Source organism: Impatiens glandulifera, chromosome 7 (genome assembly GCF_907164915.1).
Source record: "Impatiens glandulifera chromosome 7, dImpGla2.1, whole genome shotgun sequence".
Classification (NCBI taxonomy): Eukaryota; Viridiplantae; Streptophyta; class Magnoliopsida; order Ericales; family Balsaminaceae; genus Impatiens; species Impatiens glandulifera.
In genome coordinates this window covers 15,093,585-15,107,453 of record NC_061868.1, presented here as the reverse complement: position 1 = coordinate 15,107,453, position 13,869 = coordinate 15,093,585, and the positions used below count along the sequence as shown (strand labels likewise).

At 32.9% G+C, this 13,869-nt stretch overlaps 1 protein-coding gene across 1 annotated transcript; it reads left to right on the top strand.

Moving 5' to 3' along the window:
• The first annotated feature begins 4,521 nt into the window (after positions 1-4,521).
• On the top strand, positions 4,522-9,295 carry LOC124910372 (probable plastidic glucose transporter 1). The gene is made up of 12 exons (XM_047451007.1): positions 4,522-4,823; positions 4,893-5,004; positions 5,087-5,287; positions 5,356-5,455; positions 5,528-5,640; positions 7,397-7,490; positions 7,558-7,720; positions 8,128-8,274; positions 8,336-8,409; positions 8,492-8,580; positions 8,666-8,780; positions 8,914-9,295. The coding sequence occupies exons 1-12, from the start codon at positions 4,634-4,636 to the stop codon at positions 9,109-9,111; spliced, it is 1,596 nt and encodes a 531-aa protein (XP_047306963.1). The 5' UTR covers positions 4,522-4,633; the 3' UTR covers positions 9,112-9,295.
• The last annotated feature ends 4,574 nt before the right edge of the window (positions 9,296-13,869 follow it).

The following is a 13,869-nucleotide window of genomic DNA, read 5'->3' as shown; positions in this document are numbered from 1 at the left end:
TTAAATTGATATAAATAGTTTCTAATTTAGATGCAAAATAATTGCACAAAATGTTTTAATAAAAGTTGAAAAATAGTTACAAAGTTTAATAGTTGCATAATTTAATAGATGCAAAAAAAAGTTTGAAAGGTGTATATTCAATAGTGTTACAAACTTTATTACAAAGAATAGTTATAAAATATATTACAAATTGTTTTTTAAAATAGTTGCATAAAGAAAAATATTTATTTTATTGAAAAAAAGTAAATAAAATATAGTTGAATAATATGTTGAAAATATAACGTGAAAAATAAAGTTACAATGTTCAGTTGAAATTTTGGTTGCCAAAAATTCATTGGAATAGGACTGGTCCATTCTGCAATATTTCCAAGAATAGAGGAATTATTTGTTGTAATTTTATCATGTGTTGCCAAAATTATTACAAATTATTTTAAAAGTTACTACTTTTGTTGCTGTATATGCGATGCAAAATACCATTTTTTTGTAGTGTCATTCTTCTTTGCTCGACATTATGTTGAGTAATGTCCCATCTCGTTGCAATTAAAACACCGAATGTGACTTTTGTCTTGAGGAGCTCCTCGACCACCCAAACCACCTTATTTGTCTTTTCGAGATGGCGCTCTTCGGCCGTCTCTACCTTGGCCTTTAACTCGGGTTCTACCTCCTCGACCATGGGTCCTACTATCTATGGAATCCCTTTCCCACTAGTTCAATGAGTCTTACTCATCCTTTTCAACTGTACCTTCCACTCCTCCTAAGTGAGTAAAACTTGTCATTGTTTCCTTTAGCGCTTGTAATTTTCTTGCGTGTGCGCTCCTTGAAGGCCTTTATCCTTCCAATTGTTTCCTCGAATGTTAACGTCTCGAGGTTGTAAAACTGCTCGATTCTGAATACCACACCGATAAACTTTTATGGCACGGTGTCAAAGAGATTCTTTACTAGCGCAACATCATTTAGTGTTTTTCCAAGGCTCGAGTATCTAATCGATATGGATGTGAGTCGACCAACATATTGATCGAGCGACTCACTGTCGTTCATGTGCATCCTATCGAATTCACTCTTCAATGTCTATAATCATGCATTCTTCACATGGTTTGCTTCGACAAACCTTGTTTTGAGACAGTCTCACACTTCCTTTGTCGTCTTCTTATTTGTCACATGAATGAGAACATCCTCCGGAAGTGTTTGTAAAATAAGCGACCACGCCTTCTTATTAAGTCGGGCATCAATCTATGTGCGTTCTTCTGGCTCGACTACCTCTCACACTCCTTGGTCTTCCATCATAGCTTGTACACGAATCACTCAACTGATGTAGTTCGTGTGTGTTCGCTACGGATAGTGGAATATGTCATTGTTTTGCTGCACCCCTAATGATCCTTCACCCTTCGACATTTGATCTCACCGGATAATTTTGTCATTCACATGATGTTCTGATACTAAATGTTGGCCTAAAGAGAGATTCACTCACAAGACTTGGAGAAAATTTTCTATAAAATCTTTAATTTTTAAAAACAATTACAAGAGTTAATCTTTCTCCTTTTTCTTATCTAATTGAGAGCAGCATACATTTTATTTATACTAAAAAGAACAAACTCTTAATTTTTTAATTTAATCAAATTTATTGCAAATCTTTTGTTTTCCTCATTAATACAGATCTTCCATTTCCAACATTAATGTAGATCTTCGTTCATTTCTTTGTAACTGTTGTTACGGCCAAGAGTAATGCAACATAAGCTTCCAAATATGCATATGCTTCGTGTTAAGTTGTTAAATAAATGGGTTGCTGAGATAAACAAAATGATTGATGATTATTGTAATATTTGGAAGTACATTGGTTGTACTTATGGCAGACGGGTGGAGGATCGAAAGAGGCGAACTCTCATAAACTTTCTAGTTTATTGCCCTAAAGGTACGGTATTTCTGAAATCAGTGAATGCTTTTGATTCTTCAAAAATTTCATAGATATTGTTTAATCTTTTCAAGGAGGTAGTGACTGAAAATGTTGTAAAAATATTCATGTTGCAGGTTATTAGTTAAATCCAGCTTGTCAATATAACGAGACACTATGATAATCATCCGGACACAATCTCAGGGCTTTTTTATGTCATTGACAAGTATTCTCATAGAAATCAAGAGATGCGAAGGAAGTTAACTACTGAGGTAGCCCAATACAAAGATCTCATTGGATATTTTGGAAGAGCTAGTGCAGTGGATATCGGTTTATATTAAGGCCATGTAACTTTCTTATTATTCGATTCATAATTATTAGTTTAGTTTATTAATTTCATCGATTCTTCATTAATAATATGTCATGCTAATATGTCATGCTGTAGATGTATGGTGGGATATGTATGGAACCAGTGCCAAGAACATGCAAATCTTGGCTATCCGAATTTTAAGTCAAACTTGCAGTGCTTCAGGATGTGGACGAAATTGGAGTGTGTTTGAGCACATTTATTCCAAAAAAGAAATAGGTTGGAGCATCAAAAGCCTAATGACTTAAGGCTCCAAAATAGGTATTACTATTTATTTTACTTCCATTGTTTATATTTCTATATTCAAATACAGTGCTTAAATTAAGTGTATATGTTTAGGAAAAAGAGGAATCATGGTTATGACCCTATCAATCTTGAAACAATTGGTGACTATTCTAGTTGGGTATTGGAGGAGTCACCACCCCTCTTAACAAATGAAGAGTTGGATTCGTTGTGTGGTGATTTTGCAAATATGATCATTCAACCAAATTCAGGTGATATTGGTATATTTTTATTATATGTGAATAAGGTTTAGTTGCTCTATGTTTAATAATTTTATATTTTATTTGCTAATTTTCTTTAAAAATGTTATCATAGATCATTTATATTGTATGAAGACGAAGATACTACTGTCAAAGACAATCCCATTGAAAATGAGAATGAAAATAATGTTGGCGGAGATGGAGCTTTATATTATGAATGATGTTCAAATCTATATATATATATATATATAATGATGCTTAATTTTTAAAGTGTCCGGATTGTCGGGTCGAGAGCTGTAGTTAATTTGGATACTTGGGTCGGATTGTGGGTTGACCCGTTTTTAAATTTAAAACGGTTAAAAATAAAATTAAAAATGCTAGAGGTATGTTTCGAACTTGCAACCTAACAAAACAAGTACAACTCTTTAACCAACTATGCTACAAAGACTTTATATTTTAAATTCAACACCAAATTTAATAAACGCGAGACGTTTTAATATTAATATAAGTTCAAATTTTTAACTAACTAATATATAATGATGTTGAGTAAATGGATACTTGGTTTGGATTGTGGGTTGACCCACCCATAAACTTAAAACGGTTAAAAATAAAATTAAAAATGTTATCTGTAATTTTTTTCACGGTTTTTATATTATTACTCGTGCAAATGCACGGGCTAAATGCTAGTTTATATACAATGATGATATTGAGTTATTGTTGTTGGATTTGCATGAGAAAGTGTTTTTTTTTTTTGTAAGAAATGTTATTTATTGCAGTTGAAATTAGATGAATTTAAATAATTATTTTGTTTCAGATGATTTTGCTATTTGTTAAGATACTCTTGTTGTTTATAATTTTATAGACAATCAAAATTAGGATTTGTCTAGTTTTGATTACTCTCCCACTTTTTGGACTTTTTAATAAATAGTGTTAAACCATTTAAAAAAAAGATACCCGTGTTGTTTTTTATTTTAATATAAACTTGTTTGAAGTTTAAAGTTTTATTAAATTAGATGAACTAGGAAGATTTCGATTCGATGCACAAGAATAAAAATATATTGTTACAACGTCTCACGTTTATCAAATTTGGTGTTATTAGCCTAGTTGGTTAAAGAGTTGTACTTGTTTTGTTAAGTTGCGAGTTCGAAACATACCTATAACATTTTTAATTTTAATTTTAACCGTTTAAGTTTATGGGCGGTCAACTCAGAATCCGACTCAAGTATTCATTTACTCTCACATATATATTCAAATTAACCACAGCTCTCAAACCGGAAACATACCTATATCATTTTTAATTTTATTTTTAACCGTTTTAAGTTAATGGACGGTCAACTCAGAATCCGACCCAAATATCCATTTACTCTCACATATATATCCAAATTAACTATAGCTTTCGAACCGGACACTTTTAAAATTAAGCATCATTATATATATAAATTTGATAAAAAAATTGTTAAGTTTTTATTAAATAGGCCGTGCAATTTTAGAAAATTAATTTTTATAAATATAAATTTTATACTATATATAATATATAAGTCTCGAAAATTTGTGAAGTAGAGACCCGAAATGAGTCATGCAATTTCGGTTTTGGTCATACGGTATAACTGTCGACTCTTTGGTCCGACCCTCAACCCAGTGACCCGGTACCTTCACCGAGTCGACCACCGGTTCGGGTTTTAAAACACTAATTCGAACCACTTAAATCCTTAACCTTTAGCGACAGATTTTCCCAAGTCATCTCTACTATAACTGTATAACATGTTATAGATCTTTTAATGACACTTTTTATCGTCACTAAAAGAATTTCCATTTTGCGCGTGATATTTTACCTTAACATCGTTAGGTTTCTCTCTCTCTTTCTCCCTAACCAGAAGACCGTTCCTTCATTAACCAATGTTTGTTGCATCAGTTCTGTGTCAATCGGTTCTTCCTGTTTCAGCCTACCCAAAGCCCAAACCATTGTTCTTCTCTTCGTCTATTGAATGGCCGCCTCCCTGTTTACGTACTCGTTCCCCAATTCCAATCCGAAGTTTTTCAGCCGCCAAAGCTCAGCAGCTTCCTCAATTACACCCTCTAAATCCAGGTATTCTTCTTCTCATCCTCGTTTCATTCATGTCGATTCTTAAATTTAATTCAAAACGGTGAAATGCAGATCCTAGCAACGAGGAATCGCAAGAAGGCGATGATGGTTTGGGTTGGTTGCCTGCTTTTCCTCATGTTCTGGTGGCTTCCATGTCCAATTTCTTATTTGGGTACCACATAGGGTAAGTTGATTTTCACACTGGGCAATAGGTTATCTGTAAATAGGGGCGATTACAGTCAATAAATGAGGATGCTTGTTGGCAGGGTTATGAATGGTCCAATTGTGTCTATTGCAAGGGAATTAGGGTTTGATGGAAACCCTTTTCTGGAAGGGCTTGTTGTTAGCATATTTATAGCTGGTGCATTTATTGGAAGCATAGCTTGTGGTTCACTGGTTGATAGAATTGGTTGTAGACGAACATTTCAGCTTGATACGATTCCTCTCATTGTTGGTGCACTTATAAGGTAGATGATTTAAGTTTATAATTTAGAATCGGTAGCCATTTGACAAAAGTTGTGATGTTTGGTGGCAGTGCACAAGCTCACTCGTTGAATGAGATACTATTTGGAAGGTTTCTTGTTGGTATTGGCATTGGTGTTAATACAGTTCTTGTTCCTATCTATATTTCCGAGGTAATCATCGATTTTATGTCTCCATTGAGATGCTCTGATTGATTAATTTCTGTAATATCCTTAAATTCATAGGTTGCTCCAACAAAATATAGGGGTTCTCTTGGAGCCTTGTCTCAAATTGGTACATGTATTGGGATTATTGCATCACTTTTTCTTGGAATTCCGTCGGAAAATGATCCCCATTGGTAAGAGATTTTCTTCTGTTTCATCAATATTTGATTCTTGTTCGCCATTTATTCTATTCAAAATCCCTTGCTTAGCTGAAGACTTTTCAAACTTGATCGTCGTTTCTTCGCACGTAGCTGAAGACTCTTGAGTTTCTCTCATTGTAGGTTTCATTTATCATGCTCCAAATATTAGTGCATCACTTAGACATCATGTTCTTTGTAACATTCCTCTCCATATGGCAAGAGATTAGGGACATTGAAATAGAAAATGATCAATAGTTTTCTCATCATCTCTACAAAATGCTTTTATTTTCAGCATGTATTTCATCATTAGCCTTTCATGAGAAGATGAATTGATGCCTATGAACCACATTTGTCGACTAAAACAACTTTCCACCAAGGAACCTCATAACCTCTATGACTGATGAGATCTCAGTTGTTGTTTTTTTGCGAAAAGGAAAATCCTTTAGTTAATAATGAAAAAGATCTACAGATTCTTTAATGAGATGCTGAATAGGCCCAATTCTCATTTTTAAAAAAGCAAAAATATATATCATAGTTACATCAATTGAATTTGAATACAAAAGTATAAAATCTCAATTATTTATTTCATTTAACAGAAGAAAACAAGTGTTTATTTCGTCTAACATTCACAAGAATAAGAATTCCTAGGCATATTGAGCACAACATTAAGCATAGATCTCCCACCTATTGCTTCCCTTATGAAACCATGCCATCTTCCATTCCAAATATATGAGATTTTAGTAGTAAGACAATTAGAATTAATGATCACCATGCTGCAATAACATGACAAAAATATAAACGGGTCTCCTTGGTGTTAGGGATCAAGCCAAAAGTAAGTATCAACCCCATATCCCATCTCGTAACTAACCATGTTTATAGTAATAGATCTGATCCTTAGAATCCAAAAAATGTATCTTCCTTTGCGCTTGATCTGAAGTAGAATACTAATCTCTGTAGCAAATTGATCAACCTTTTGTTTTTGTAAGTGAAGGAGCCTAGACTGTTGCATTGTAAGAAGTTTGAATGGTTTGGAGATGGCCTAAAGTACTTCATAAGCAGGATCTTATTCTATTATATGTTATTCTAAGCCTAAGCCCACCTTCTCTTCTTTTATTTTTTGCATAAAGAAAATAAAAAGATTTACAGTATTTTAAATGAGATATTGAACATGATCAGTTCTCATTTTCAAAAGCAAATTGAACATCATAAATTCCATCCGATGAAACAAAGTATTATTAGATCTAGCATAATTAACTACATTGCTAACTACATGTATAGTGGCTAACATCTGATAAGTATCCAAACCTCATCCATTGCACAATGTCCAATTAGTGAAGTTATTCGGACTTTGCGTCCACACTCTATTCTGAATCAACAAATTGGAGTAGATTTCTTTCCATACTTCATCCTCTCGCCTTCTTGTCTCGTTCCCATCATATCTCGTAGATCATTGCCCCAATGTGCATTTGTAGATCTTCGAGTAAAGGTTCTTCTCTTTTGTCTTCATGATGACCCAATTTTGTAGGTCATGTCAATCTCTTGGAACTCTCTTGTTGTCCATACACTTATTGAGTTTCCTCCAGATGATATAAGTATATGGACAATCACAAAACAAATGCTCTAGACTCTAGTGTCAATGAACTTCACCTTCTTTCTTGGCACGCATACTACCTCTCTTTGTTTTTACTTTCTTTTTGCCTTTTGATGAAACATACATTTTTTAAAATTGATTGTCCTTGTTTTTGTTTAGGTGGAGAACGATGCTTTATATTGCAAGTGTTCCAGGACTTGTTCTGTCCCTTGGGATGCAGTTTTCTGTGGATAGCCCTAGATGGCTTTGCAAAGTAGTAACTTATTTCTCACTCTTATTAACTAGGAATCTGTCTTGATTTTACTAGGTTATTTGATTAGGTAGGAAGGCTTGGTGAGGCTAAGGAAGTTGTTTATAATCTTTGGGGACCATCAGAAGTTGATAAAGCAATTATGGAATTTCAGTCGGTCATTGTAAAAGATGGGGCTGATGATGATTTTGATAGCAAGTGGCTAGAACTTCTAGACAAGCCCAACTCGAGAGGTATTACGTTTTTAGCCTTTTGATCAATTTTAGGTTGTGTTTGATAAAATTGAAAATTATGTGTTGTATACTGAAAAATAAATGTTAATAATTCAAATGACAATATTACATAGATCAAATATGTAACTAATGCTGGGAACATACTTAAAGACTATTTCTCCTTGTAACTTGATTGATTTTCAAGGGATAAAATTGTCTTTTGTATCATCTTACTATATATCGAGTTACGTACCTAATAACTTACCGAATTATGTCTTTATTTTTACTTAATTCGAGGTGAATCTAAATAATTAAGCATTTTAAATAACAATTATGAGATGAACTTGAGTAATTACATTTTCTTTTATCTTTCATGAGCTTTTTGATCCGTTTTAGGCTGATTTATTTTTGTTTTAGAACAACCCCAGTTGCGTTTGTTGGAGGGACACTCTTCTTTCTTCAGCAGTTTGCTGGCATTAACGGGGTTCTTTATTTCTCATCTTTGACTTTCCGAGATGTTGGGATTTCAAGTAGTGCCTTTGCTAGCCTTTGTGTTGGGATCACCAATTTTGCAGGTCAGTTATTTATTTTATTTTTTTCCAGATTTCTCCACTTATACTTTTTCTCATTGTCCAGGAGCGCTTACAGCTTTGTACCTAATGGATAAACACGGTAGGCAAAGACTATTGATTTCGAGCTACATAGGGATGGTGAGTGAGATAAGAATATATCATTTTCTAATTTCCAACTGAAAAAACTAACTTGACTAAATTAAATCTGCCTTTTGCACAGGCTGTGTCCATGTTTCTTGTTGTTCTCTCGATCAGCAGTCCGATTGATGTAGAGTTTGGTCACGATTTATCAATTCTTGGAACTGTCATGTATGCCTTTAAATCAATTAAGTTGAAATTTGTTGGTTTTTTTATTGAGATCTGACTTACAGCTACAAATTTACCGTCGTAATAGGTACATATATGCATTTGCTATTGGGGCTGGTCCGGTGACTGGTCTTGTTATACCTGAGATCAGCAGTAACAGGACAAGGGGAAAGATCGTGGCTTTTAGTCTCTCTGTTCATTGGGTACAAATTATTATATTTGAATCAGAATCAAGATGAAAACAGTTAAAACACAAAGATTCGGAAATTTATTTACTATTTTTCATATGAATTCATATATGATGGTTTATTTCTGATTGTTTGTGGTTTGTGACAGGTATGTAATTTCTTGGTTGGTTTATTCTTCCTTGAACTTGTGGAGAGGTTTGGCGTTGCTCCGGTTTATGCAAGTTTTGGTGGATTTTCGCTGTTAGCAGCCGCATTTTCTTATTATTTCGTGTTTGAAACTAAAGGGCGATCACTCGAGGAAATTGAAATATCCTTGTATGGTAACTCTTCTGGGAAAGATGAGTGAACTACAAATTCTGGCCCCCATTTCTTGTTGGTTGGACTTGGAGCTAAAGATCACATTGGAATATTGTTATGGATTTAGTTTTTTTTTTTTATGTAGTTTTTAAAAGCTTAAAATTGTTATTTAAAATGTGAAATATATAATAATATTGTTATTAGGTAGTAATGGATGTATATTTTATTTATTATGTTGACGTATTTAATTTGATATTATGTAATTTACCTTTATAATAAATAAATTAAATGACATCTTCTAAAATTAATAAAAAAAATTGACAAAATATAAATGTATAGATTTTTAAGATTATATTAAAGAAGATATTATTACAATATTTTAAAATTGTCGAACAAAAAAAGATATGGTTTTCATTTTTTTTTTTAATTTGTATTTAATGCTAGTTTTATTTTTAATATTTTTTTTAAATGATTTAAAATAATATGATTATTTATTAATTTCTTTAAATTTTAATTTTAATTACTAACTTAAAAGTTTTATTTTTTTTTAAACATTTTAAGTTGAATAAAATGTTAGAGGTTTTTTATTCTAACTAAAAACATTTTAAATTAATTTATGTGTGGATAATAATATTTGTGTATTTATTTATTTACGTCAATCTTTATTACGTTTGATAAATATGTATTAATATTGATTTTCTATTGAAATAACTTGGACATAAGAAACACCAGTAATTGGATTCAATAGTGTTGTCCGAGAAGGAAGAGAAATAGAAACACGATCCATTAGATTTGATGGGACTATTCGAAGTGGAAAACGAGTAGTTAAATTAGATAGAGTTGATCATGTTGATTCTCATCCTAACGATGAATTTTTTCTCTTTTAGTTCCAACTTCAACCCTTTTCAATACCAAGTTCAAATTCAATTATATCCTTTCAAAACCTTAGACATTTTATCTTCTAATTTTTTTAGCAGCATTTCAATTTTATTAGTCTCTTCTTCATCTTTAAATTCAGCCTCTTCCTTACGTTCTTTTTTTCATTCTTCACCACCATTCTTAGGATATTGAACTTACAGAGATATTAATACTAGTCATAATTTGATTTAATCCATTATCAAAGTAAAGTAAATAATAACATTTGGATAACTCTTAAAAAAAAAATTATAATCTCCACGCATCAGTGTTGAAAGAACTTAAATTACCATCACTTGTTAAATACCAAAATTAAAGAAAGATTAATTTGTATTGCCTAATGATTCAACAAACTCCATAACCTAGTAACCCGAGACGAGGAATGAAACTTAGGTTTGCCCTGGGCACCCAACCCTAACTATGCCATCATTTTTTTTTTTTTATTATGTGAGAGAGAGAAAAGAGAGATAAACGTGATGGTTTGATATTTGATATTTGAGATTTAGATTTTTTATTTTTTTATTTAAAATCTAACTATCATTTTATTTATTTAATTATTTATATATTTAGTTATTTAAAATTAATATTTATTAAAGATAGATAAAAAAAAATTTAAAGGTATTTTGATCTATAATAAAAAAACTATTTTTTCAAAATTTTAATCAAAAGCTTTTTTTATAAAAAGAAATTAATAAAAAAATCCCAAATACCAAAATTAGAGGGAAATTTGATGAGATGACCTTAATTGGGTAAATAACCAGCGCATAACAAATAATGTGCAAATGACCACTTCTTAGTTTTTCAACAAAAATACACTCGTTGCGTCACGTGACGCTGCATCACGTAAAACGACGGAACCCCAATTCATTGAGTGTGCCGTCGCGTGACGAGCGTGCGTCACGTGACAAAGTATTTTCGTCATAACACAAGCGAAGTGGTCATTTCCGCAAATTTTATTGGGCGTTGGTTATTTTCCCAAATAAGAGTTTTATTAGGGTAATTTCATCAAATTTCCCAGATTAAGATCAAATTAAAAATTATTTCAGTATTTTTATAATTTATGATCATTTTATCTTTTAAGTTTGTTTACTTTCTTTATGTCCAAATAATATTTTATAATAAATAATTATTTTTTAAAATAATTAACATTAAGGTAGCAACTTAATAAATCTACATATTCCAATCTTTCAAAAATAATAATAGTAATAATATTTGTCTAGTGACTAGGGTGATAATTTTTTAAATCATATTATATTGATTTCTAAATAAATATAATCCGGTGTTCTATTCATTCTAAAATATAAACTATATACAAGATAATAACATTGAGATACACTAATCTAGATATTTCTATTATATTAATTAGGTCAAACATATATAGAAAAATTCAAGATAACTATTAATTGATTACATTTATTACACTCCCGCAATCGAAGTAGATGGACGATATATGATGAGATTGGATCAAGATTCTTCAAAATTCTCGGAAGTCCCTTTCGTGAAGATATCTACAAGTTGAAAGCAAGATGAGACATGAAGAGCTCGAACCTGACCATGTGAGACCTTCTCACGAACAAAGTGAATGTCCATCTTAATGTGCTTAGTCCGTTGTTGCTGAACGAGATTATACTAGAGAGGTAAATCGTACTCATATTATGACATTAAACAAGAGTAGCGGTGAGAATCGGGGCAATGAAGTTCTAGGAGTATATTATCTAGCAAACAAGTTTTCGAAACCACATTCGTAACCGCACGATGCTCAGCCTCGGCACTAGAACGAGACAAAGTGGTTTAGCGCTTAGCCAACCAACATATTAGATTGTCTCCCATGAAGACATAGTAGTCAGACAACGAACGACGTGTGTCCGGGTACCCACCCTAGTTAGCATCAGTGTAAGCCAAGAGGGATGTAACAGAGGATGGAGACAAATGAATGCCAAAATCAAGAGTTCTATGAATATACCGAATAATTCTCTTTAAAGTCTCCATGTGTACCTTCCGGGGATCATGCATGGAGAGACAAACTTAGTGAACCGCATATGTGATATCAGGACGAAAGAACGTCAAATTATTGTAGAGCACCAATCAGGCTCCGATACAAAGAAGAATCTAACACAAGATAAGAGACTAAAGCCCTAAGTTTCGGTGTGGTATCAACCAGCGTAGTTAACGACTTATAAGATGACATACCCGCACGGTCTACAATCTCAGACGCATACTTTCGTTGAGAGAGGAACATACCATTTGCATGAGCCCTTACTGAAATGCCCAAAAAATAATGCAAGGGAACCAAATCCTTCATAGAATATTCCATACTCAAGATGGAGATGAAGAATCGGCAAAGAGAGTTAGAGGATGTCGTCAATATTATATCATCAACATACAATATTAAGTATTCCATGTGTTCACCCTATCAAAAACAAACAATGAGTGATCTGAAATAGTCCGAGAAAAATTAAATGTGGACACAAAATCCGTAAAGCGTTTGTTCCAAACTCGAGGAGCCTACTTCAAACCATACAATGATTTCTTCAAATGGCAGACATGATGAGAAAATGAGGAATTTTTGAACCCAAGGGGCTGATGCATGTATACAACATCATCAAGAGTGTCATGGAGAAAAATATTATTTACAAAAAGTTGGTGAATTGACCATTTCTTCGATAGGGCAAGACTAAGGACCAACCGAATAATGGTCGGTCTGACAATATGACTGAAAGTCTCCCCACAATCAATGTCAACCTGTTGAGTTTTCCATCACTTACAAGAGGGGATTTATGCCTCTTAAAAGAACAATCAGCACAGTCTTTATGAGTAAAGACCCATACCGAACGAATAATATTAACATCACTTGGATGGGGAACCAACTCACACGTCTTATTATCAATTAAAGTATTAAACTATTCATGCATGACTAACATCCAGTTCGGATCCTATATGGCAGTTATAGTGTTACGAGGTAAATGAGATTTATACTAAGAAGAAAAAAGGTTAAAAATACGTTTGGGTTGAAACACCCTCCGCGACTTCGAGTGACCGGTCGAAGAGAAGAGAGAGGATGGACATGAGGGGGGAGGAGGTGGAGGTAGAGATGAAGGTGTAGACTAATGATTATGCTGATGGAGGATCATCGATAAAATCATACGAGAGTGAAGAGGAATGAATTTCAACAAAAGGAAAACAAGACTCATCAAAGATAACAAATAATTATTTTATCATTTGATTTGTCAAAACACTTATAGCCCCGGTGATTCGGTGGGTATCCAAGAAATACACATGGGGTAGAACGTGAAAGAAGTTTATGAATCGTTGTGGATGGAAATAAATGGTAACACAAACACTCAAACATGCGCCAATGGTCATACGTTGGATCTTTGTAGTACAAACACTATAACGGAGTAACGTATGCCATGTGTTTACACGGAAGAATATTTAGGAGGTATATGGCCATGCCAAAAAAAGGTGGGTATATTGTCATGAGTGAGTAATGTACGAATTATATTATTGATAGTACGAAATTGTCTCTCAAATTTGTCATTCTGAGACGAAGTGTGAGGACATGAGAAGTGAAAGGTCATCCTATGCGTGAACGCAAATTCCCTAAACGAATAATTATTGAATTCCCTCTCATTATTACATTGAAAAGATTTTATATCCCTCTCAAATTGGGTTTTGACGAGTGTCCAAAATTGTAAGAAAGCACTAAACACTTGAGATTTATGAGATAAAAGGAAATTCCACAAAAAGACGAAAAGTCATCGAGAAACAAAATAAAATATCTATGGCCCATAGAACATAACACAAGAGACATTCATAAATCACTATGAATAATGTCAAATGGTAACAAAGAAATCGAAGTAGAAGGCTTAAACGATAAACGAACATGTTTTCC